The sequence below is a fragment of the Styela clava genome, chromosome 12 (assembly GCF_964204865.1).
Source record: "Styela clava chromosome 12, kaStyClav1.hap1.2, whole genome shotgun sequence".
NCBI lineage: Eukaryota > Metazoa > Chordata > Ascidiacea > Stolidobranchia > Styelidae > Styela > Styela clava.
The window spans coordinates 16,668,735-16,691,794 of NC_135261.1; the positions used below are offsets into that span (position 1 = coordinate 16,668,735).

Consider the following 23,060-nt stretch of genomic DNA (forward strand, 5'->3'; position numbering starts at 1 on the left):
TGTATGCTTATATGTATGCTCTTGCTGTATATATGTACAAAGTTTATTTCGTCGTTCAAAAAATCACAAAATAATACGTAACACAAAATACTATACATTAACATTACAATGATATATTTCATTGCAATTGACAGGAAGTTGCCAAGGGTTGAAAATGGTCACCGTGAGTCTATGACACCAAAATTTAGTACGAGTCAAAATTTAAACAAAAGAGGCTCCAGACACAAAAAGAAACTTCCAAATAATTTAACAATAAAGTGAGAAACAATATAAATCTTTACATATGATTTGAATAGGAGAAAATAACTTAGCAGTCAGGGAGAAAACGATTAGGACACGGTAATGTTTCATTATATTATTTAGCTGTAGGCCTACTTCTGTACGATTACAAGGCTTAAATTTTTATTTTATGACACATGCAACATCAAAATGCACAATAATTTTTTTCGAGAAAAATAATACATATGAACGTATTTACAATAGAACTGTATGGTAGTTTTTGGTCAATTCAAATTTGGTCGAGTCAATAAAATACCCGGATATATCCGTTTAGTAAGAATTATATGTATCCGAACTAACCCTAACTCGCGCCCATAAATTTAAACATCGTTCTCTTGGTCTGGAGTCCATTCTTTGTCTTCAATGAACGCTCCCTTTTTAAACATTTTATAAAATCAAAAACGTCTTAGTGAAGTCTTCAGATTTTTTGCAACGCGTTCTCCGTTTTAAACCGTGGACTTGAAATGGCGACTGTGTTAGGCTATTTTCTTTTTAACGAGATATTTGGCAGCTACAACATTTGCTAATGAATGTTATGTATTTCAACTGCAAATCTGTGTTCTATTTTAATGTGAGAAACCCACACTTTAACATTTTTGATCTTAAAAGATTTTGAGTAGGCTATGTCACTGATGACAGACTTCGCCACTAATACAAAATGAATGTTCCAACGCTTATTTTCTAAATAACAAAGTTGTTCTTGTTTACAATTCGACTCCGAATCCACCCGTGCCAAAACTTGCCTTTTTATGCGTTATGTAAATTCTTACGTAAATCAGGACTTGATTGCTATTGGTGTTTGGGAAAACGTTTCCGGCCGGTAATGAATTTCCTCATGTGAAAGTGGTCCACGACACCAAAATTTTGGTTGTTTGGTCAGGCCTGGACTAGAAAATAATTTTTGGCAACAATAAACATTCAGAGTCGACCGCGCGCTAGGAAAAAGTTCAACTGAACAAATATAGTTGAATTGTCTATAATCAATTATAGTCACACAATTGTTCCAGTTTTCATTTATACTAAGAGTCGAACACGTAACCTCAAAATACATAGCAAGAAGGGGTATCACCGTTTTGAGGATACTAGGTTTAACATTATAGAATTCCTAACTTTTGTAAAATAGTATTAGAAGAATCAAATTCCTCAACTTCTTGTATCCGTGTCAACCCACCTATAAAACGAAAGCAATACAATTTCAATTTATGAAATTTCGATTAAACGAAAAAAGCATGAAATATTGAATCAAGCGTGTATAAAACCCAGACTGTTCCCGACAATTATACTCCATATAAATAAGCAGTTTTACGATTATGTTGTTTGACTGAAATTCAGCTCTGTAAAATCGTTAGGTAGGCTATTCATTAAGTGATGGGTAGGTTATTTATCGTTCACGCTCAGTGCGTCGTTTTTATTATAATTAATATATATCTTTATTGTGAGGGGAATGGGGCGAGGGTATTTATATCACAACAAGGACTTTATAGAATAGACTTTATAGAATAAAGAGCGTAGTCTACATCAAGTTTAGTGACATTATATATATATATATATATATATATATATTATATATTATATATATATAGCTATATATATATATTATATATATATAGCTGGAAGAGTTTATTCGATGGTACGGAATTCATAGAAATGAAAATACTGTGTGAAGCCACTTTTCAATAAATTAAAATAGTTATTTAGTCTCTTATTGATATTATTGTATTTTGTGTAATAAAAAAATACATTCTGGTATTGTCCGTGCTAATAGCGGGAAACAAATCAAATGCTCTGAACAAAAGGCGTATCTTCGAATAATTCTTTAATCCGTAATTATTATGTATAGAAATGGTGACGTTCCTATAAAATATTAGACACCAACACCATACGTAACAAATGCAACCTTGCAAAAAATTCATTTCAATTCTTCATTTTAGAATGTGTTTAATATAATTTGAAGAACCAGTGCATGATTCCCAGTGGCGTATCTAGAGTGTGGCATCCATGGCTTGTGCAATGGGCGCCGTTTGAGCAGGGGCGCAAAAAGCGGCGAAAACTTTCAATGGCAACATGTTTCAATAAAATAATTCCAAATTGGAAATAACAGAAAATTGTATTTTTACTCAAATAATGAGGCACTTCATTTCAATAAAAATCATTATTCATTGTCAACAAACTATCGAGGGGGCGCATTTTTAAGCTTTGCCATGGTCGCCATTTTACGTAGATACGCCATTGATGATTTCTAAAGTTCTTGTATAAACAGTTTTCCAAAAGCAAAAAAGATTTATTATGCCAGCCGTTCCCAAATAGTGGCTGCGGCGAGTTGCTGGGTGCGCCGTTAAACCGTAAATAAATACGTTGAACATACCAAAATATGATTGAATATTTTACATACTGTATTCAATATAAATGTTTTATTATTTCTTATTTTAAATGCTGTGTATATAAATCAATAAATTCATTATACTTTACTTTAGTTTCTGTTACGTAGTTGGTACGTATTGTGAGCTGCAGTTTATTTATCTGCTGGGCCAAGTTATATACGAGTATGACTGATTTTTTTCAGAATTTTAAAAGAAAATAAGGCGGAGATGAAGAATTGACTTTTTATTTGAAAGCAGCATTTTTTCGTGTATTTGCGCCATGAGTTTTATTCCTGATAATTTGGCACTGCACGAACAAAAAGTTTTGCAACCGTTGCATTATGCCATAAATTATTACAAAAATTAAATAACCCGTAACCTTAGGCCTACAGTAGAGTCTACTAACCGACTTCAACCCTTGTGGTTTGCATGTATCTGTATTGCACCCGTTTTGATACAGTAGGTTACACTATATATAATATTCGCATTGGCAAGTATATCTGATAGCCTGCAACGATCGTTCGGCGCCATATTCGTTTTTGCATTTTTATGTTTACGCTCATCTTAAGTCGGCGTATACCACATTTCGATTTGTTGTCTATATATGTTGCCACAGTTAGGATTCTTACCGTTTAGAACAAAAATAGGATAGGATGGGATTTACATATTCGAACCTGCGAACCCACGCAGAGTAATCAGAGGTGCGGTGGCAAGCGTATTCCTAACGCTTAGCACGATGAGCCGCACCGCCGCGCGAGCCACTTAAATAAGTCTATATATTACAATACCAAAGAGAGCATTTGTTTACATAATCAACACTCAAGTCTCTACTGCTTGCAACATCATGCTACTTTCGATCTCCTTGATATCAAAATCCAAAGATGACACCCAGGCAAAAGTGAAGTGAAATAATAAGAGATAAATTATAAGAGCCGTTTTGTAATGAAATCACAAGAGGAAATAGCGAATTACACAAATAATAATATTTACAGCTGACAGCAGTATGCAAAATTTATTTATTTAATATGTTATGTTCAGGAGTATACTGCCGAATAGTGATAACATTGGCAACATAATATTCATTTAGCCTACACATACCGTATGTTACGGACCATGAGGCGCACGGTCAATTAATTTCTTAGTTGGGGATTTATTTGCACATAACAAGGCACATCGGGATAAAAAAAAGCAACGGCAATTTGTAGAGTTTGAAACCACTGGTAGCCTACGGTATATATATTATAGGGATAAAGAGATGAGATGTTGATGTGATAAAGACTATCACCCTATATGTTTAAGTTCGATTCCCGCGTTATTGTTTTGACACGCGTTATGGAATGTGACTCCAATCTGGACTCCTTCAGACGATAATAAGCACACAGTGTTGATGCTAATCGTTGTTGTATATTATAGGAAGATGCACAATCCAAATTCCGAAAACAGATAAAATTGAGACACACTTAACTCTTAACACAGTAAATCAGGAGTGAATCAAAACACATCACACTTAACGCAGTAAAAACAGAAGTGGATCTAAACACAATATTATGCAGCCCTCTCGGCAAGCCGGGACGATACGTCATCAAATTGGTCGATACGAGAAAGGCAGTACATGTAATCAGTAATCAGTGTTGCTACAATAAAATGACCTATTGTGGGAAATGGAACACACTATTAAAATGAAAGGGTTAAATACATTATAATTCATAGTTACACAATGCACATTCGCTACACAATTCCCCCTCGACAGTAAAAAAAATTAACTTGATAATTTTTTAAATTTTGGAGTCCGGCCACCGAGAGATGAAGTGAAAGAAAACAAAATAACACGAATTAATAAAAGATATGGGTACGATATGAGTAATGGTGAAGGTATACAAGAGAATATACGCCATTTACGAGAGAAAACAAAATACGAGAAAAAAAATTCAAAGGGTCTCTCTCTGTTGCTTAAAAATGCTTAACATTTTAAAATGGAATTGTAACGAAATAGTAAACAAAATGGCGACAATACTTGAAAGAAAGGACCTAAAAGAATGTAAAACACTTTGATGTTTAAAGGAAGGGCCTGAGAAAAAACAAATGGCGGATTTAGTACTTGATAATTAAACCGAAATTGGTTTGGTGTTTAAGATTGTAAAATTGGCGTTAGAGGTTATTTGAAATAAAATAATAAGTAAGAAAAAATCCTGTAAATTGAATAATGAGTAATTTGACAGATGATTATTGAACCATTGAATCCCTGAAATTGAACCTGAATCAAATTCTATATGAAGTAAAAGAACTCGTGATATCTAAAAAACAAGGCATTGATTAATAACAAGTAATTACACAGAAAAGAAAACTGACACTGCACAATTATTTTATTTGTACGTTTTTTTTTTTTTTGTTATATTTAAATTCTTATACTAAGGTGTTTTGATGTTTTATAGTGGATAATAATAAGAGAGAAGTAATAAAATACAAAACGATTAAAGTGATAAAATACAAGATGATTAATAACGAGGCGACACATTGCGAGATACACACCATATACAACTCGCAACGACGCCGGAATCGAGTTGACTTAATAGGGTTGGGATAAATTTAAAAGGTTGTTACAGTCAAACTTTCAACTCCATTTGAGCTTGGGTGCTCGCATCTGAGAAGTTGCTAGCATTTTCCATCAATTCATCGTCAATTTCGACATCGGATAACTGGTGTATTTCTTGTTGTTCGTTGAATTGTACTACGGTTTGTCGTGGTATGCTGAGAAGTCGTTGTATTGGTTGCAGCAATCCATTTGTTAATGTACGGCGAACGGACATTCGGCAGTTTGGCAAGCTTCGATAGATAAAGCAGGGGTACAACGAATAAAGCGTAAATGAGGCCAAATAGCGGCCACGCCTTTATGACGTAATCTGACAATGTCTTGGCAGTTGTCATTTACGTTTAAAACAAAGCCATTGTATGCACAATAGACTTCGTTTGATTCAATGCAAGATTTCGTTAGTTTGCAATGATCGGTATTTCCAATCGGTAAGATTGCCCGATGCATTGTAATATAACAAGAATTCGGTAGTGTTGAATTTCGGAAAGTTGCGAGCTCTACAAGCTTTCGTATCTTCAACATTCCAAACAAATGTAAACACACCTTTCCGGCAAAAACCAGAATTGGGTGCGCATTGGCTGAGGTATTTGAACGTGTTTTTGGTTGCGCTTGACGAAGAACAGCCATTAAATGGTTCGCCAGTAGGTCGTTGTACGTTTACAAATCTTGGTATCAACATTTGTAAGAAGGGCAGATGTCTCGTAGATGTTTGCTGAACAATTCTTCATTGTATGAAGTTTGTGTCGGTTACAAATTTGCGTATGTCGTAAGTCTGCCCATGTAACGATTTGTGACATAATTTCAGTGGTCCCTCAACGGCTTGCGTACTCATACAAAGCATGACAAAGCAAAGTATTGTGTAGTAAAATATGGTCATCAGATATCCATCTGAAATTCGCTTGATAGAATAAAGTCTTTGCTTAAATGGCGTGGGAGTTTTCTCAGCCTTCGCGGCCGATTTGATTGTTGCTGATTTGACATTTCCGGAGACGGCCCCAGTCGATGTGCTGAATCTGTAAAATGAATTTCTGCATCGCAATTTGATCGTTTCGTGCTTGTATCGGATATCGTATCATTATTATTTGAAATATTGAAATTGAAAGTCCGTGGGCGCGAAACAGTGACATCGCTCGCCGGTCGTTCATTTGATTTGGCGCCAAGATTCCTATCCTCAATATCTGCATGCCATAGGTCAGAAGTTGGTAGGTGTGCAACTTTTAAGTTGTCAATTGAACATTCATACGGCTTTGAGTTCCGGTCGACGATAAAATGCTTACTTCCACGTTTTAAGACCTGGAAGGGTCCTTCATAGAAGTTTTCCAGTCCTTTTCTTGATCGACTGATTTTGATAAAAACATGGCTACAATTTCTCAAGTCCTTTGGTATATAAGTTTTCCTTGAAGGCTGTTTGCGTGTTGGATTTGAACAGAGATTTCTGAAAAATCTCTTAAGTTTATTTACATATGTATGAGGGTCAGTATTTGTCGCGTCTGGTTGCGGTTCCACAAACTGTCCTGGAAGGCGTAATGTTGATCCGTAAACTAACTCAGCCGGACTGAAACCCAAATCTTCTTTAACAACTGATCGAATACCAAGTAATACAAAACCCAAATTCGGAAACCAGTCAGATGGATGTTCACAAGCTCTAAGAGAAGCTTTAACAGTTCGATTGAGACGCTCAACTAAAGAATTTTCTTGAGGACGATATGGCGCTGTCAATATATGTTTTGAACCAAGGAATGTCATGAAATCTTTCCAAGTTGTTGATGTAAATTGCGGTCCATTATCTGTAATAACGGTACTAGGAGCACCAAAATGACTTATATAATTATTAGTGAAAGCGTGTACGATTGTATTAGTCAAACTGTCCTTCAATGGAACACAAATTGGATATCTTGTATATCTGTCAATTATCATAAGCAAATAAACATAACCATGAGATTGGGGGAGTGGTCCAAGTAAATCTACGTTGATAGTGCTAAAACGTTCATCTGGAACTTTGATGTTTTTCAATTCTGTGCGTATGTGTCGTTGAACTTTTGCTTTCTGGCATCGTATGCACTCACGAACAAACTTACGGATGTCTTTACTCATATTCGGCCAGACATAACTGTCTTTTATAAGTTGTTGAGTTCCTGATATTCCTGGATGACACAAATTATGAGTTAGGTTGATAATACGATATCGTAATGAAGTTGGAATATATGTTCGAGGTTTGCCAGCGAGGCTGACGTCACAAATAATGTTCCCCGCCAATCCTGGGACTGGAAATTGTACTAACTGTAGAGAATGCTTGCTTGCGTTCGTTAAAAGTTGCTTCAGCTCGTGGTCGTTTTGCTGTGCGTTATAGATGTCAGTTAACGGGATAATTTCTTGTTGAGGTACAATGGCATTTATTCCACCATGCTCTGCGGGGTGAATTTCTATTCGGCTCAATGTGTCCGCTGCGATATTCAATGCACCGGCAATGTGTTTTACTGTGAAATCGAAAGTTGATATGTATTCAAGCTGACGGGCCTCCCGTTGGATTAATCGCTCTTTCGGACTTTGAATAGCCTGTACCAGGCTTTTCGAGTCTGAGATTAATTGAAATTTTCTTCCTGTCAATTCATGCCGAAAATATTTGATAGATTCAAAAATAGCCAAAAGTTCCTTGCCAAAAGTAGAATAAGTTTTCTGGGGGCCACGAAGAGCTCTCGAAAACATGCCCAGAGGTCTCCATTGATTATTTTCAAACATTTGCAAAACACCTGATATTCCAATGTCAGATGCATCAGTAATTAAAGAAATGGGTGCTTGATGATGTGGATGAACCAACAGCGTAGCATTGGCTAAAGCATGTTTAATGTCATCAAAAGCTTTCAAAGATTCATCATTCCATTTGATTCGAGAACGTTTACTAGGCTTCCCAACTGTCATCTCATTTAAAGGTCGTATAATGGTAGCAAAGTTCTTTACAAAACGATTATGATATGTACAAAGACCAATAAAAGATCTTAATTCTCTCAATGTGTTCGGTTGAGGATATTTTTGCAATACTTCCACCTTGTCGGCTAAGGGTTGTATTCCTTCGGGCGTAACATGATGGCCTAAGAATTTAATTTCTGATTTGTTGAAATGGCATTTATCTGGATTTATAGTAAGTCCATAAATGTGTAAGCGTTCTAGAACTTGATCTAGTGTTCTGAAATGTTCTTCCTCTCTTTTGGTTGCAATGAGAATATCGTCGAAGAATACAAATATATTGTCGATGTTCGCTAAAACTTCGGTCATGAAATAATTGAACGTCGCTGGGGCAGATGCTAGCCCGAAACAAAGAGTTTTAAACATGTACATCTTATTGTTGCAGGAAAAGGCTGTTTTTGGTTGATCCGATTCCAAGATAGGAATATGATTATAAGCTTTTGTGAGATCAAGTGTAGTGAAATGTCGACAGCCATGCAATTTATTGACAAAATCGTACAAGTGTGGCACGGGATGTTTTTCCTTGATCGTGATTGAATTCAAAAGTCGAAAATCGAGGCACAGCCTGATAGCATTAGAACCCCGCTTTGGAACGATGGTAACTGGAGAATTATAAACGGAATTACATGGAATTATATCTCCTAAGGCTAATAAAGTTTTAATTTCTTGTTCCACAGAAGCCTGTAAGTGAAAGGGTACTCTTCTTGGTTTGGCTGAAATAATTTGTCCATTTGTTTGTATTCGATGTACTGTATTGTGTTTGAAGCGAACAGATGTATGTTTAGGAATAGTAATATCTTCATATTTCCGTAGTAAGTTTGTAACTCGACTATCGTGGCTAGGTGAAATGAATGAAGCAGCAATTGTCGGCATAAAGGTTCTCCTGCCTTTAATGTAGTGTTGAGAGCGTGGATTTTTCAATGTAGCTGAACCCACATCGAGTAATAAGTTGTATTTGGTCAGGAAATCAATGCCAATGATAGGGGTTCGCACTTTCGCGATTTGAAATTCAAAGTTGTAGGTAAGACCATCTCCAAGATCAAGAGTTAACAAACGAGTCCCATACCATGGTATCTTCGTACCATTGATGGCATAAAGGGAATGACTAAGTGGTTTCTTTATAGGTATAAAATCAGCTGGAATAATTGAAAGAAATGACCCAGAATCGACAAGAAATCGACGTCGACTCGATTCATCAATTATGTACATAAGAGAAGTTGGTTGTTGCCATGCTGAGTTTGATGTTGCACAGATTCTTTCGGGTTTTCGACAACTTTGACCCGATCTTAGTGAAAATTTTGAGGAGCCATGGCACATCCTACACCTTTGCATTTGTAAGCTTTGTCGCCAAAAGTCGCGTGATAGTAACAAAGATTGGGGTCCGTGTTTTGTTGAGAAATGTTCATTGGCGGTCCATTATTGTGTCGAAAAGGCGGACCACGATATTGGCGATCGCGTCTAGGCGGTCCTCTCAAATTGTTGTATCTCTGAGGTGGTCTGTCCTGGTAATCATTGCCTCTCTGCTGACGGTTGTAATTTGAGCGGTAGGTTTGCTGTTTTTCCTGTGTAACCTTGTCTAACTGAGTTTTAAGCTGTTTAATCTCTGCCAACAACTCTGAATAAGCTCTTGTGTCAGATTGTGGTGTTGTTTTAGAATTAGTAGCAACGCTTGATGCGGAATTTGTATCCCAGAATGTTTCTGCCATGTCTACAATTTGACTAATGAAGCGTTTTGTTCCACTTTTTGCAAAAAGTCGCCTTACGAAAATCGCCACTGGTTCTGGTACAAGTTGAACAAAATAAAACCGTAATATTTGCTCCGGAATCGGGTTTTTTGAAGCGTGAAAATCTAGTGTACGACAAATTAAGCTGTATATTTGGGTAGGTGTCATATTCTTGCATTTAGGGCCTAACGCCTCGATTTGGTCGATGAAATTCAACTCGAAAATTTGTTTGATAGCGTCAATAAAGTTATCATAATCATCCTTCGTTATTTTAGTGTCTCGATCTGGCATAAACTCCTCCATTCTAGCATATATACTGGTCTGGCGTGAAACTCTGAATTACATATTTGAGTTTAAAATCAGGATCGATGATTCCGAAATATGTGAATGAAGCAGTAATATTATCAATCCATTGCCTGACAGCGTGCTCCCAAATAGGCTCGCGTTTGTTCGAGGTCAAAAATTTTATATAGTTATCAGGCAACATAACCATCTCCGTATTCGAAGAGGTGGAAGAACTGGATGAGCGCGGTGTAGGGTTCTCAGAACTGACATTCTCTGTAGTTATTGAAGATGTAGAAGAGCTTGATGATCCAGGTGTAGTGTTCTCAGAAGAGATAAGTTCTGTAGTTGTAGGCGAAGATGTCATTGTGCACTGTGTGGTTTTGCGTGAACGAATTTTAATAGTTTGTATGGCTACACTTATCCTTTGTGGTTGAGTTTTAATTGAGGTTGAATCAGAGCGTCTGCTTTCTGAATCTTGCTTTTGTTTAAGGCGTTGCGACCGTCTGGTACTTGACATGCGTAACACTAAAATCTAGCGGCGACGGAACGCAACGAACGCATAAAGTGTGTATCTGGCATTCCTATATAAAAATTACACATTACAGTAAAAAAAACAATATATATATAATGTTCGTTTGAATCCTTTGTCCGTGAAAACGTCTCGAGAATAAATATGAAAAGGTATTTACTTGGAAAGACTGCGGTCTTCATTGTTGAATTCCTGAATTGCCATCATGAAGTTGATTTCCAGTTGTTGAATTGATTTTTCCAACTTGTTGAATTGAATTTCCGAGCGGTTGCGTGTCTTTACACGTCGGAGGTCATCAAAATATAGGGATAAAGAGATGAGATGTTGATGTGATAAAGACTATCACCCTATATGTTTAAGTTCGATTCCCGCGTTATTGTTTTGACACGCGTTATGGAATGTGACTCCAATCTGGACTCCTTCAGACGATAATAAGCACACAGTGTTGATGCTAATCGTTGTTGTATATTATAGGAAGATGCACAATCCAAATTCCGAAAACAGATAAAATTGAGACACACTTAACTCTTAACACAGTAAATCAGGAGTGAATCAAAACACATCACACTTAACGCAGTAAAAACAGAAGTGGATCTAAACACAATATTATGCAGCCCTCTCGGCAAGCCGGGACGATACGTCATCAAATTGGTCGATACGAGAAAGGCAGTACATGTAATCAGTAATCAGTGTTGCTACAATAAAATGACCTATTGTGGGAAATGGAACACACTATTAAAATGAAAGGGTTAAATACATTATAATTCATAGTTACACAATGCACATTCGCTACAGTATCATTCGTATATTTTTATATCTATGTCATGTATCAAATATTTCAAATGTTTCGAATATTTCATTTTCGAATCGAATTACGAATCAGAATATTCCAAGTCGAATATTTCCGAATCTGAATCGATTCAAAGAAACATAATATTATCGTTAACTTTCTTCGCGTTTGAAATAACTAAAAGATAAATCATGATACTAAGGGACTGAAGAATAAATAAAGTTAATAGAAAAAATAAATTCAGTTAATGTATCAAATAACCAATATATATATTACGACAGAGTAAATTTTATTAAATGGTATAGTGATAGTTTTATTCTAAAATCGACGTTCAAAATATATGCGCCATGATTTGGAAAAAAGCAAGGATTACGAAGATGCTTCTCTCGCCGGTGAATTGCGGGTTCAATCAAGATTTTTGTGTACGGTAAGTAGCCTGCCTACTATCTCGAAAAGTCGCCATCATTCAACGAACCGAGAGTTTACGACGGTGTTTCCCAACCCGAGTCCGCGGTCACAAAAGAGTCCGCGGAGCGTTTGAGTGAGTCCGCAACGAGCCAGAAATTCACTGCGGGCCGCAAACGTTTTTGCGAAACTTAACTATCAACCAAGTTACGATTTACGTTGGAATTTACATAAGACAAAGAAAGTTTATTCACGTAACATTAATCGAGTCAATAATTACTGGTTACTTAGTATGGCTGGGCATATATTCCGATATTCAACTAATAGAATAACAATTTTTTATTCGAAAATTTGGTAATAGGTGACGCGACAGGTCATTTGTGCGTCGCTTAATCAAACGATTGGATTTCACAACACACTTGCGGATTTCCGGCGAAAACACGAGTCGGCACACGCGTCGATAGATACCTAAGTGGCGTATCTCGCGAGTTCGAACAACGAGGAATTAATTTTTAAAGGCGTCAATGGTGGCAACCCAAATTTTCTAAATGAAAAGCGACAATACTTATACTAAAAATAAAACAGAGAACACCATAACACCATGATGATCCGCTTTTATGATGATCCGCGACCGATTGAAAACGCTTTTTTAGACATTGCAAATCGTAAAATTTCGGGTGCTGCCGTAGTATATGCACCAGCAATGACATGTTTAATGTCATTGGTACCAGGGATTTTTTTCTTAAAATCCTTTGCCTCCTCCACATTAGTACGTAAAGTACTGGAGCGCAGTAAATGCTGTAAGGACATCTCAGATTTGTCAAATTCACAAAAATACGAATCAAAACAAAATATAATCGGGCACTTTACCACGCATTTTTGTGTCCACTGATTGTCATGATATTTTTGCATTTATTTCGTCAACATAACCGAAAATTGAAATGCGAGGCAGATCCAAATTAAATTAATAATAAAGCAAGGCGATGAATGTGTATTTTTGATTTACTAATATATTTTGAATATATTTTTAATAAGTACTAAATCAAGTTGTACTGTCTATAAATTTATAGCAGTTAGCAGGCGATAACAAATTCGCAAGATCGCAAAAAATATGTATCAAAACTAAATATAATCGCGCAATAAATTCTCAAATTGATATGCTCGTAGATTGCTGTGGCATTTTAAAGAAGTAATGCTTTCATCTTGTCGTAAGTCGACGAAACCGCAAGTTACCATGAATACAATCAAATTAAAATAGACCCATTTTAAATTCTCGTTGTTGTCATGGATTAAATATTGGGCGACAGGCCATTCATTATACACTAAAAAAGTCGGTTCTTTTCATGAACGCGTAATTGCGGCGAATTTCCGATTTTGATTCAATAAAATTCTGTTGTGTTTGGTTTTATTGTTTCTTCACACAGAGTGCGGTTGCAATAAACGCACATTGAGTTCGCAAAGGTTTTCGCCGGTGAGAAAATAGTCCGCGACCAAAAAAGGTTGGGAAACGCTGGTTTACTAGTATGATTGGCACAGCATAGTACAATGTTAGCTGTCATTAGAAAGATATTAAAAATATCTAAACATTTTATTGATTTTGTTATAGGATATTTTAATAACATTTCGGATTTTTTGTATATCATAGCTGGCTCCACACTACAATTTTATACGCACATCCATTTTCAAATTTTTTTTCTTCAGGCAATCGTAAGATTTTAAATCAAAATTGACATCATTATTAGTTACGAATTTGCTTTCATTCAATATGTCATTCCTTATATTGAGGCAATTCACCGATTTAATATTATTTTACTCGACCGGGACTGGTAACCAGGAGAGTCCACGGTTCTCCATATGATCAATCCTACTTAAGATTGTTCTTTTAGTCACTGGTTACATTCTAAAATTCCACAAGTTTACCTTCTTAAGGTCGACGGTATCGAAGTTACGAATTTAAAATCCTGTATCTGTAAATGCTGCACCAATTAGCGTTTGTTTAAAAGCCGGTTCGTAAAAAGTGTTTCAAAAGTTATTCCCCGATGTTATATTATATCGTGTTTGTTTATTTTACTCTGTGCTGTCTCTGTTTTGGCAATCGGGGGCGTACTTTTTGTACGTTTTACCCAGGTTTTACCCAAAGCGTATAAATAATATAAGCGAGGCAACGCTCAGACAATGGACGCCATCTTGTGCCTATTGTTCTCGGCAATTTAACACAGCGCCTTATGAGAAGTTTCAACACAATTATTGAAACATACCTATTATTTTCACTAATATTTTGCGTACAAAAATTTTGAAGGTCGCGTTTTGAAGTAGAATCTTAGCCGTACATGCTTATATCCTTTCATGTTGGCCAAATTACATTTATAGTACATTAAATTGTCTTTGAAGACAAGTATACCGGTTCCGAGTTGCTTCCGAAGTAAATTGGCCATTCTAATCGTCATAATTAACCATTTGACAATGGCGTTCCTTATGACGTCACAGATGAAAAGTTGTATGTTTTCTTCGAAATTACCGGCCGACCCAACTTTGCTTCAATGGCCGTTTCTATTTTCTGGTTGAAATTTTTCGGTCGTCAATCTCCATAATGCTCTACTGCTCAGCTCAAAGCTGCGCTAGAAGAACAAATGACATTGTAGGATTGTTGCGGAGACATTTTACAGCCTCAAATTAGCGTATCACTATAAAATCTTTGGAAATATGACCAAAAATGGTTCTACGCTGTGTTTGGGGTCAAATTTAGCGCATTGGTTAGTTTTTTTTCCTAAATTGCGTTATATATTAAGATAGCATATATCTTAAAGTTCAAAATCCACCCTTCAGTTTCATTCTAGCACTTGTACCAGCGGACTTATTCGATTCGGTACAACAACACGACGAAAATTTCCCATAAGACTCCATTGTTTCGCGTTTCCCAAATATGGCACAAGATGGCGTCCATGAACTTGCTTAACATTAGGCAAGTTGGTTGCCGGCCGTTGGTTTTACCCAAAGTGTTATAGTCACTTTGGTTTTACCTTAATTGCAAGCTTTGCTCGCCGTCCAAGTAACCCGCATTTTGTTTGTTCGTTTGTTACTGTTGTATTGTTTCGTTTTACGCCAGAGCGACCAAAACAGCATTTTTACTGATTGATATTCATTCTGACAGTGAAGTATTATTTCGACAAGATACTGAAATCCAGGTGTGTTTTCAATATCCGCCACTGTAGGCGCTATAATTTCGAACTGGAATATGTACAAGTTTCGTAATCTTTTGTTTTTAATTTAATCCAGTAAACTTTACTGCTTTATTATGCTGTCGAAGTAAGCGGATTTGCCCGATTTCTTTGTGTTTACTACCTCTGTGTGAGTCTGTTTGCAGTATCCAGGTATTGTCGTGTACCGTACCTGTCCTATAGCATAAATCGAAATTATAACTGTTCTTTGTGCCATATATGTGTCGACCTCTTCATTCAGCTGACTTTGGTTCAGGTCAAAGCTCAAAAACTGCATCAGCATATCTTTTGTTGTTCGCGCGTGACTCGAAACGCTTACGTTAGCAAACTGATTCAATACTGTGTGCAGATGTCCCATTACCAACCAGTACAAACTACTAAAAGGATCAGCATGGAGAATTGGCTTACCGCTGCAATCGTCATAGTGTCCATAATATTTTTGGCAAGATCGGACATAAAACTTCACTTGGAGGACAAACATCTACAGGGCCAAGCCGTTGGTCATTCACAGGGCGTTTATTCGGAGGATTCCTGCGATGAGTTTTTCTTTGGGATGCCATTTCCTAAAATAAAAAGTGACCAGACTGGGTTAGTTAAGCTTTGCCAAACGCAGCAGCATGATGGATACGTGGGTCCTGCAGTTTATGCAACCTTGTTCAGCATAACAGATAGAATACCTGTTTACTCAGCAGATGTTATAACACTGTATCCTAACAGTACAGGGTACATGCGACCAGATGAAAAATATTGGAACAGAGTGGCTTTGGAACTTTGTAATATAGATCCCTCAAATCTTCCATCATTTCCTATCTCTTCAAGATTAGGTTCAGCAGGAAGTGACACGGTTGCATGCGGAGCGAATCAAGCTATCAATAGGGATTATAAGGGTAACTGGGAAGCACTTGGTGTTGACAGGGGGCATTTAAACCCAAATGCAATCAATTTCCAAGATCAGGAAAGTCAGGTTGGCACATTTACTTTAACGAATGCTGCTCCACAGTTTTCTGCATTCAATCAAATTGCATGGGAGCAATATGAATGTGTGACTAAATACATTGTCATGAAGTACACCCCACTTCAGCGTGTTTACGTCGTTACTGGGACGATGGGACAAGCAAAGGATCCAGCTGGAAATCTTTTATGGATGAATGATGGAACGCTGGATAAGAAAAACAGAGTAAAAGTTCCCGAGTACTATTGGAAGGCAGTTTGCTATCCTGGAAATCCTTGGGACTCGACAAGTCCATGGGCCTATGCGATCATAGATAAAAACATAAAGGACGCTGGAAATTCTAGTCCAGACAATATCATGCCTGTAGAGAAATTCTCATCCATGTATTTTGAAGATGACGTATTCGCGGAACCTTGCTTGAGTGCAACGATGGGGCCAATTCAAAATCTCTTCGACGACTGGACAAACCACGTAAACAGCATTTGTCACGGCAGAAGAAGATAAATTTAATACACATATAAACACAAATTGACTACCAATCTCATGTCTTATCAACATATCATAACAGCATTGAACACACATTTTATTTTATAGCATTAATTTGCAGAACCCATTAATTAGCATAATTTTAAAATAGTATATAGTGATTATTTGCCAACTTTTTTTTCATCTTTAATGTCTTTAATTCAGCTGCTGATATCTCATTAAATTACAAATATATGTTACATAACCTTTCTGTTGTTACTATGCCGTAATATTGACCTTGCTTGTTTACTGCCTAAACTTTTGTATAGTATTTTTTTTTCTTCCAACATACCACTGTATACAACCTTTCAATTTGATGTACATATGTGATTTTGAGACAATGGTTCTCTGATTATGTTTCCGTACTTTCTGTTGAATTCAATATGATTGTATAAAACTATGTATTTGATATTGTTTTAAACCAGTTGTGTCCAACCTCCGGCCCACAAGAAGTTTGCTGCCGATCCTTGGCCAACTGTTTACAATAACATTATAAGTAAAACTGAGACAAAAAACTTTGTGTATCATACGTTTGTAATGCAATATCACACAAAACACACGACCAAAGCATGTGGTATTTGGTATGACTGGAACGGCAAGAGGGGACGTTATCGAACATTTGGTTTTTTGGTCAAGTAGAGGGTTGTTTGCTCAATATTTCATAAATCTTAATCAAGTTTCAAACCTATAACCTGAAAAAATATACGCAATGAAATTACAGAAAAAAGTATCATCAGGAAATGCTTTTCTATTTGTTTCAATGATATTTTTTTACGATCAAAAATGTCAAATATAAATGACACACCAATTACGTGGCACAGCATGCGAGTGTGTAAATAACGTTCAAAATGTGTTTTGCAATAGAAGAAATAGTTTCATGCTGTCTATTTATATCTTATATTCCACCAAAAATTTATGGTTATGACATTTTTTAATGTGTGACCTGCGGCAAGTATGATTTCCAAGTAGTTATAAAACTGTGCCTCATTTGTAAAATCAAAATTGCCTTAAATTTTGCTTCTTTTCGTATAAATACTACTATATTGAAGAGCAATTTTTTGTTGTTTTCTCCTTAGTTATCAAAAGCCTATTATTGCACTAGTTTAGCAATGAATTGGTGGTTATTGGCAGTGTCATGTAGCTTATTAACGCTATCGGTTGAAAGCAGAGAGTTTACAGTTGATTACAAGAACAATGTGTTTCTGAAAGATGGCGAGCCATTTCAATACATCTCTGGGTGCATGCACTATTTTCGCGTTCCTCGATATTACTGGCGTGATAGGCTTCGAAAGATGAGAGCATGTGGATTGGATGCGGTGCAAACATATATTCCGTGGAATTTTCATGTAGTAGATGGTTCTTATCGATTTGATGGCGAACATGACATTGCGGCTTTCCTCGAAATGGCACAAGAGGAGGGTCTTCTTGCTATTATAAGAGGTTTTCCCTTTTCTGACACAGAGTGGGACATGGGAGGCTTACCCAGTTTTCTGTTAAAATCAAAATATAATCCTCGAGAAAATCCAATAGGTCTCCGAACATCTGACCCAAGATTTTTGTCTGCTGTAAAGGATTGGCTTGGTGTCATACTCCCAATATTGAAGCAATATTTGTATAACAATGGGGGCCCGATAATAATGATACAAATAGAAAACGAATACGGGAGCTATTACGCACAAGATACTACGTATTTAAAATCATTATACTATGATATTGATACCATGCTGGATGAGAATGTCGTCCTTTTTACAACGGATGGTGACGGCGCTAGCTATTTGGAACATGGGCATATTGATGGAGTATTTCAAACAGTAGATTTTGGACCAGGGGCAAATGTCACTTCTTCTTTTACCCTACTGAGAAAATTTCAGCCTGATGGGCCTCTTGTCAATTCAGAATACTATACGGGATGGTTAGATCATTGGGGTGAAAACCATCACAGGACATCGTCGGAAGCGATTTGTAAAATATTTGATGAAATGCTAGCAGCAGGTGCATCTGTAAACTTTTACATGTTTACCGGAGGAACTAATTTTGGATACTGGAGTGGATCAAATGGTGGTTCAATCTCACAAGTTACAACCAGCTATGACTATGATTCACCAATAAGTGAAAACGGAGATACAATGGAAAAATACTTCAAAATTCAAGAAGTTATTTCAAGATACAAACCACTGCCTCATATATCAGTACCACCGAATATTACAACAATTAGCTATGGATCATTGAAGTTAACTAACCAAGGCTCTTTTTGGGACCATTTAACATCACTTTGCCCGGATGGGCCTGTTATAGGATCTTCGCCATTGTCATATGAAGATTTAGATGTGGTAGGAGGGTATGTTCTATACAGGACCACTGTACCACCATTGTTTCAAAGACACGGTGGCCAAAATGTCAATTTAACACTCGAGAATTCAGTTCGTGACCATGCAAAGATATATGTCAACCAAAATTATGTTGGACAACTGGAAAGAGGTTCACAGACTTTAAATTTAGGAGCATGTTCTGAAGGAGATCAAATTGATATATTAGTTGAAAGCAGAGGACGATTGTCTGTCGGTACTGGCATCAATGATACCAAAGGGATTGATGGGAAAGCGAAAATTTCAATTGGCACAATATACATAGCCTGGTTAACAAATTGGGAAATGTATCCGTTGAATTTGAAAAACATGGCTCTAAATTTAAAAAGCAGTGAACAAACAAACGGAGTGAATATGGAACAGGTACCTGCAATATACACAGGAACATTGTTTGCTCAAACAGTCGCAGATACTTTTATAGACTTATCAGGAGGCAGCTGGACAAGTGGTTATGTTTTAGTAAATGGTTTTAATCTAGGAAAATTCCAACCAAAACAAGGACCTCAAATAACTTTGTATCTCCCAACAAAGACTATTTTAACTGATGAACCAATTCTGCATTTCACACTTTTTGAGATGAATCCGAGTCCAACATGTGCAGTGGCATCAAGTTCCTGCACAATTAACCTGATTGATCATCCAATGATTGGGTAAATTTTCACCAACCATATAACGAAATTAATATGGCCGTCTGTAAATACTGCTACAAATGCTATCTGTAAAGATAAGACGGCTATGTGCATAGGATATATCAGGTATCTGTAAAGCTGCAATTGTGAACCATGATTAGCATTCTGCAATGATGAAATTTAATATTAATTCCTCCATTCTTCACTGTATAAAGCAGTATATCTTATACTCCCAAATTTTCAAATCTAGACTATGCAAAATCTCTAGCAATATTATATTGTTTGATTTTCATCACATATTTCAATAAATATCTTCATCATATTAAAAAAGAATTTTATTTAAAAAAATAGCACAAGCTGCATAGGCATAGTATAGTGTGAAATAGGTGATTTCAGATGAGAATTAGAAAACAAAATAAGGAAAAGTAGATACGCAAACGCAATTATTGCTATTCATCACAAATTTAGTCAATGCCACAACCCAACCAATGATAGGTGATTTCTATACAATGATGTAAATAATAAGGTACGATACTTTATTTGAAGTTCACAGGCAGACTCTATTGGCCTACTGGTTGGAGCGCAGTGCTAAGAACCTGTAACCCACTTGCCATCGCACCTGTGGATAGCTTACCGCGACTCCGCAGATTCGGATCGGTTTGGGGATAATTATATGAGAGAAGATTGCTAGACTACCTGCTGTTGTGAGGTGGTTCACGTAACCACTGGTCGGTTATGGTTTCCTCCAAGCCCATGCATCTGAAATAAATAATTGGCTTACTATTTTCATACCAGACATCAAATGGATGAAAGCAATTTAATTCTTCGAGTATGATAATTCTGAAAACTAATCAAATTATTGTTTATATCAACTTTTCAACATTCAAATTCAAACTGTTATTTAGAGTATATCTTTTGGCCATCTCTGGCTTTTAGTTTTTTCAGTATTATATAAAGTGTGATCAATTTTGTGGTAAATACAACCAACCCAGTGAGTGTGTCCTTTAAATCAGTCAGGAATTGACATAGCCTCGTCGGCTAATCCAGATTTATTGCTTCCAGAAGAAATATAATCAGAAGTGTTGTAAATATTAGGTGAGGTGTATGGCGCTTTATTTGGTACAACAGGAGGCACCACTTCTTTTTTCTGAGTGAAAACAGAGCATAAAAATACCAAGAGTGCTGTGTATGAACAAAATGATGTGCTTAACTGAAATTCTTACCTCCCAAAAATTAAACCTAATTCCTTCAAGGGCTTTCTTGATAGAACCCATAGTCCCAAACTCAGCTTCAGATTCTTTCAAACTTTTTTCAACAGAATCACAATCTGATTTGATAACTTCAATGAATTTCTAAAAAAGAAAAATATTATGTTGTGACTTGTGATCCAATTTCCAACAGATCGAAGATTCGGAATTCTTAAATTTACGAATAATTTAAAATCTTTTTATTTGGAAATTTGCAAACTGGGCATTTGACATCTGGTGTCTTGACAGGAAATTTGTTTTTATTCCCGTTCCCACAGGGATGCCTAAAACTAATCAAATGTTCCATTGGGATCACAGCAATCTTTTGTTCAGTAATATCATATTCCTATGAGCATACAAAAGTTGAAGAATACTTCTATGAATATGGCCCAATTTAGAATACATTCCATATTCGAAAGTATTATTTCAGAATGTATTCAGAATAATACATTATTCAGATTTAGCCATCCCAGATTGCACACAATTTTATTACCAAACAGCATTGCGTGAATGAATTTGTATTGCATGCAATAATTATCGGTCTGCCATACCTCCAAGTCATCAATTTTTTTATAGATGAGTCTCATCTTTTCTCGTTCAGCTCGAAAATTTTGCAAAACTTCATCTGTCATTTTTGTTGAATCTGTGCGTATCTGAAGATAGTGAGAACGATTTAAACATTTACAGTTGAACCTAAAATAAAACCCAATTACCATACACCTACCATGTCCAGCATTCCATAAAATTTGTCCAAACTTGAAAGCACAGAGTCTATGCTAGCTTCAACATCGATTTCCTGCAATTGTTAAATATAAAAGAAATAAGTCAAATATAATTTTACCTCAATTTGCAAAAATTATTGTTGCAAAACTGAATCAATATATTATATTCATGAAATGGTTGATTGGTTAGCCATTCTGATCTATAACCTGGATATTGGGTTATTTTCATATTTATCTCGGGTAGAGGGAAGCTGACAAATAGAAAACTCAATTATGTAGTGAACCACAGGCCTTGTCTGGTTACTATTTGTTTTAGATTAGGGGTGTGCAACCTGTGGCCCACAAGAAAAAATTGTGTGGGCCAGAGATATCAGTAAGTGCCAATTTTGAATGGTGTTCGGCCCTCAAAACAAAATTTTTAATTCAGTTCAATCTGGTACATGCGAGTGATTCCAATCCCTTTTCGTTGTAAAGCCCCTACTTCACCCATGATGTTACAATGCCCCAACAGCTAGCTTGTGTGAAGCGAACAACACGTGCCATCAAATCAATAACCAAAATTTTTGTGCCAGCAACTAATAGAAAGCCTATGTTAAAGAGAAATGCAACCCGAGGATTCACCCAGTAATTTGTCTCCGGCCCTTATGTATTGGAGGTTAGTGGTTACATACCTCTGTTCTCAATGCATTGATTGTGGAGAAAGCTGTAAACAAACTTAGGAATCCTCCTGTCACACCCTACAAGATTCAAACCTGCTCAAGGTAATCGGAGGTGAGGTGGCAAGCGACATGATACACCAATAGTCATATGGAAATAAAAACTCAAATTCATTTTTTTACTCAACTTATATAATATACCGGTAACTAAATTTTCATAACATGCGAGACAATATTGTACCTTGTTCTTACAAGATGGGTTGGATTCTATATCCATATATGCTGCATAATCTTCTGCACATTTTGCAATGGACTGGTCTTCTGTATTTTCTTGTTCACTATCCATCACTTTTTATTTTTATATACCGGTATATAACTAATAAATACATTAAAACATCATATCATTGAAATACATAATAGTAGTAGCAGAATAGATTATTCGTTCTGAAATGGGCAAATCATTTGGCATATGATATATCATTGAACGCCGAACGGCATCATAAAATATACATTTTATGGTTGGAGTTTCATTCATTTGAACAAACTACCCAAGAAACAGTCAATAGATTTCTATCAATGTCAATCAATAGACAAATTGATACAATAGAAATATTAGTCAAATATAGAGCAAAAAAGTGAAACAGTAACATATACATATATTCAACTAGATCATATAATTATTATTGAAGATGTCCTCCTTTATCAAGTATCCTTTTTTAAATCGATAAAATGGTTTGCCCATCAGCGCAGTGGTATATGTTGTTGTCAAGTGCTGGTTCACCAGAATAAAATGCTAATTCCCATTGCCACACAAGAAAT

The 23,060-nt window shown here is 36.2% G+C and overlaps 3 protein-coding genes across 6 annotated transcripts; 2 read left to right on the top strand and 1 right to left on the bottom strand.

Annotated features, from left to right (window-relative positions):
• Window positions 1-919: 919 nt before the first annotated feature.
• Window positions 920-23,018, bottom strand: LOC120329312 (biogenesis of lysosome-related organelles complex 1 subunit 4-like). Of its 4 annotated transcripts, XM_039395894.2 has the most exons (6): window positions 22,483-23,018; window positions 21,588-21,659; window positions 21,415-21,516; window positions 20,840-20,968; window positions 20,605-20,763; window positions 19,878-20,375 (listed from the first exon to the last, which is right to left on the bottom strand). In XM_039395894.2, the coding sequence occupies exons 1-5, from the start codon at window positions 22,585-22,587 to the stop codon at window positions 20,626-20,628; spliced, it is 546 nt and encodes a 181-aa protein (XP_039251828.2). In that variant the 5' UTR covers window positions 22,588-23,018; the 3' UTR covers window positions 19,878-20,375; window positions 20,605-20,625. The 4 variants fall into 4 exon arrangements, with proteins under 4 accessions (XP_039251831.2, XP_039251828.2, XP_039251829.2 ...); XM_039395897.2 differs by lacking the exons at window positions 19,878-20,375; window positions 20,605-20,763 and adding an exon at window positions 920-1,450; XM_039395895.2 differs by lacking the exon at window positions 20,605-20,763.
• Window positions 15,027-17,697, top strand: LOC120329309 (endonuclease domain-containing 1 protein-like). The gene has a single exon (XM_039395891.2). It carries the CDS (start codon window positions 15,494-15,496, stop codon window positions 16,598-16,600), a length of 1,107 nt encoding a protein of 368 aa, XP_039251825.2. The 5' UTR covers window positions 15,027-15,493; the 3' UTR covers window positions 16,601-17,697.
• Window positions 17,731-19,837, top strand: LOC120329307 (beta-galactosidase-like). Its single transcript, XM_039395889.2, has one exon. It carries the CDS (start codon window positions 17,731-17,733, stop codon window positions 19,639-19,641), a length of 1,911 nt encoding a protein of 636 aa, XP_039251823.2. The 3' UTR covers window positions 19,642-19,837.
• Window positions 23,019-23,060: the final 42 nt, after the last annotated feature.

Coding starts and splice junctions, on each gene's coding strand:
- LOC120329312 (XM_039395894.2), bottom strand. CDS start 22,587: ATGGATAGTGAACAAGAAAATACAGAAGACCAGTCCATTGCAAAATGT. Junction 21,517..21,587: donor TTTATGGAATGCTGGACATG/GTAGGTGTATGG, acceptor CACTATCTTCAG/ATACGCACAGATTCAACAAA. Junction 20,764..20,839: donor TTAGGTTTAATTTTTGGGAG/GTAAGAATTTCA, acceptor GTTTTCACTCAG/AAAAAAGAAGTGGTGCCTCC.
- LOC120329309 (XM_039395891.2), top strand. CDS start 15,494: ATGTCCCATTACCAACCAGTACAAACTACTAAAAGGATCAGCATGGAG.
- LOC120329307 (XM_039395889.2), top strand. CDS start 17,731: ATGAATTGGTGGTTATTGGCAGTGTCATGTAGCTTATTAACGCTATCG.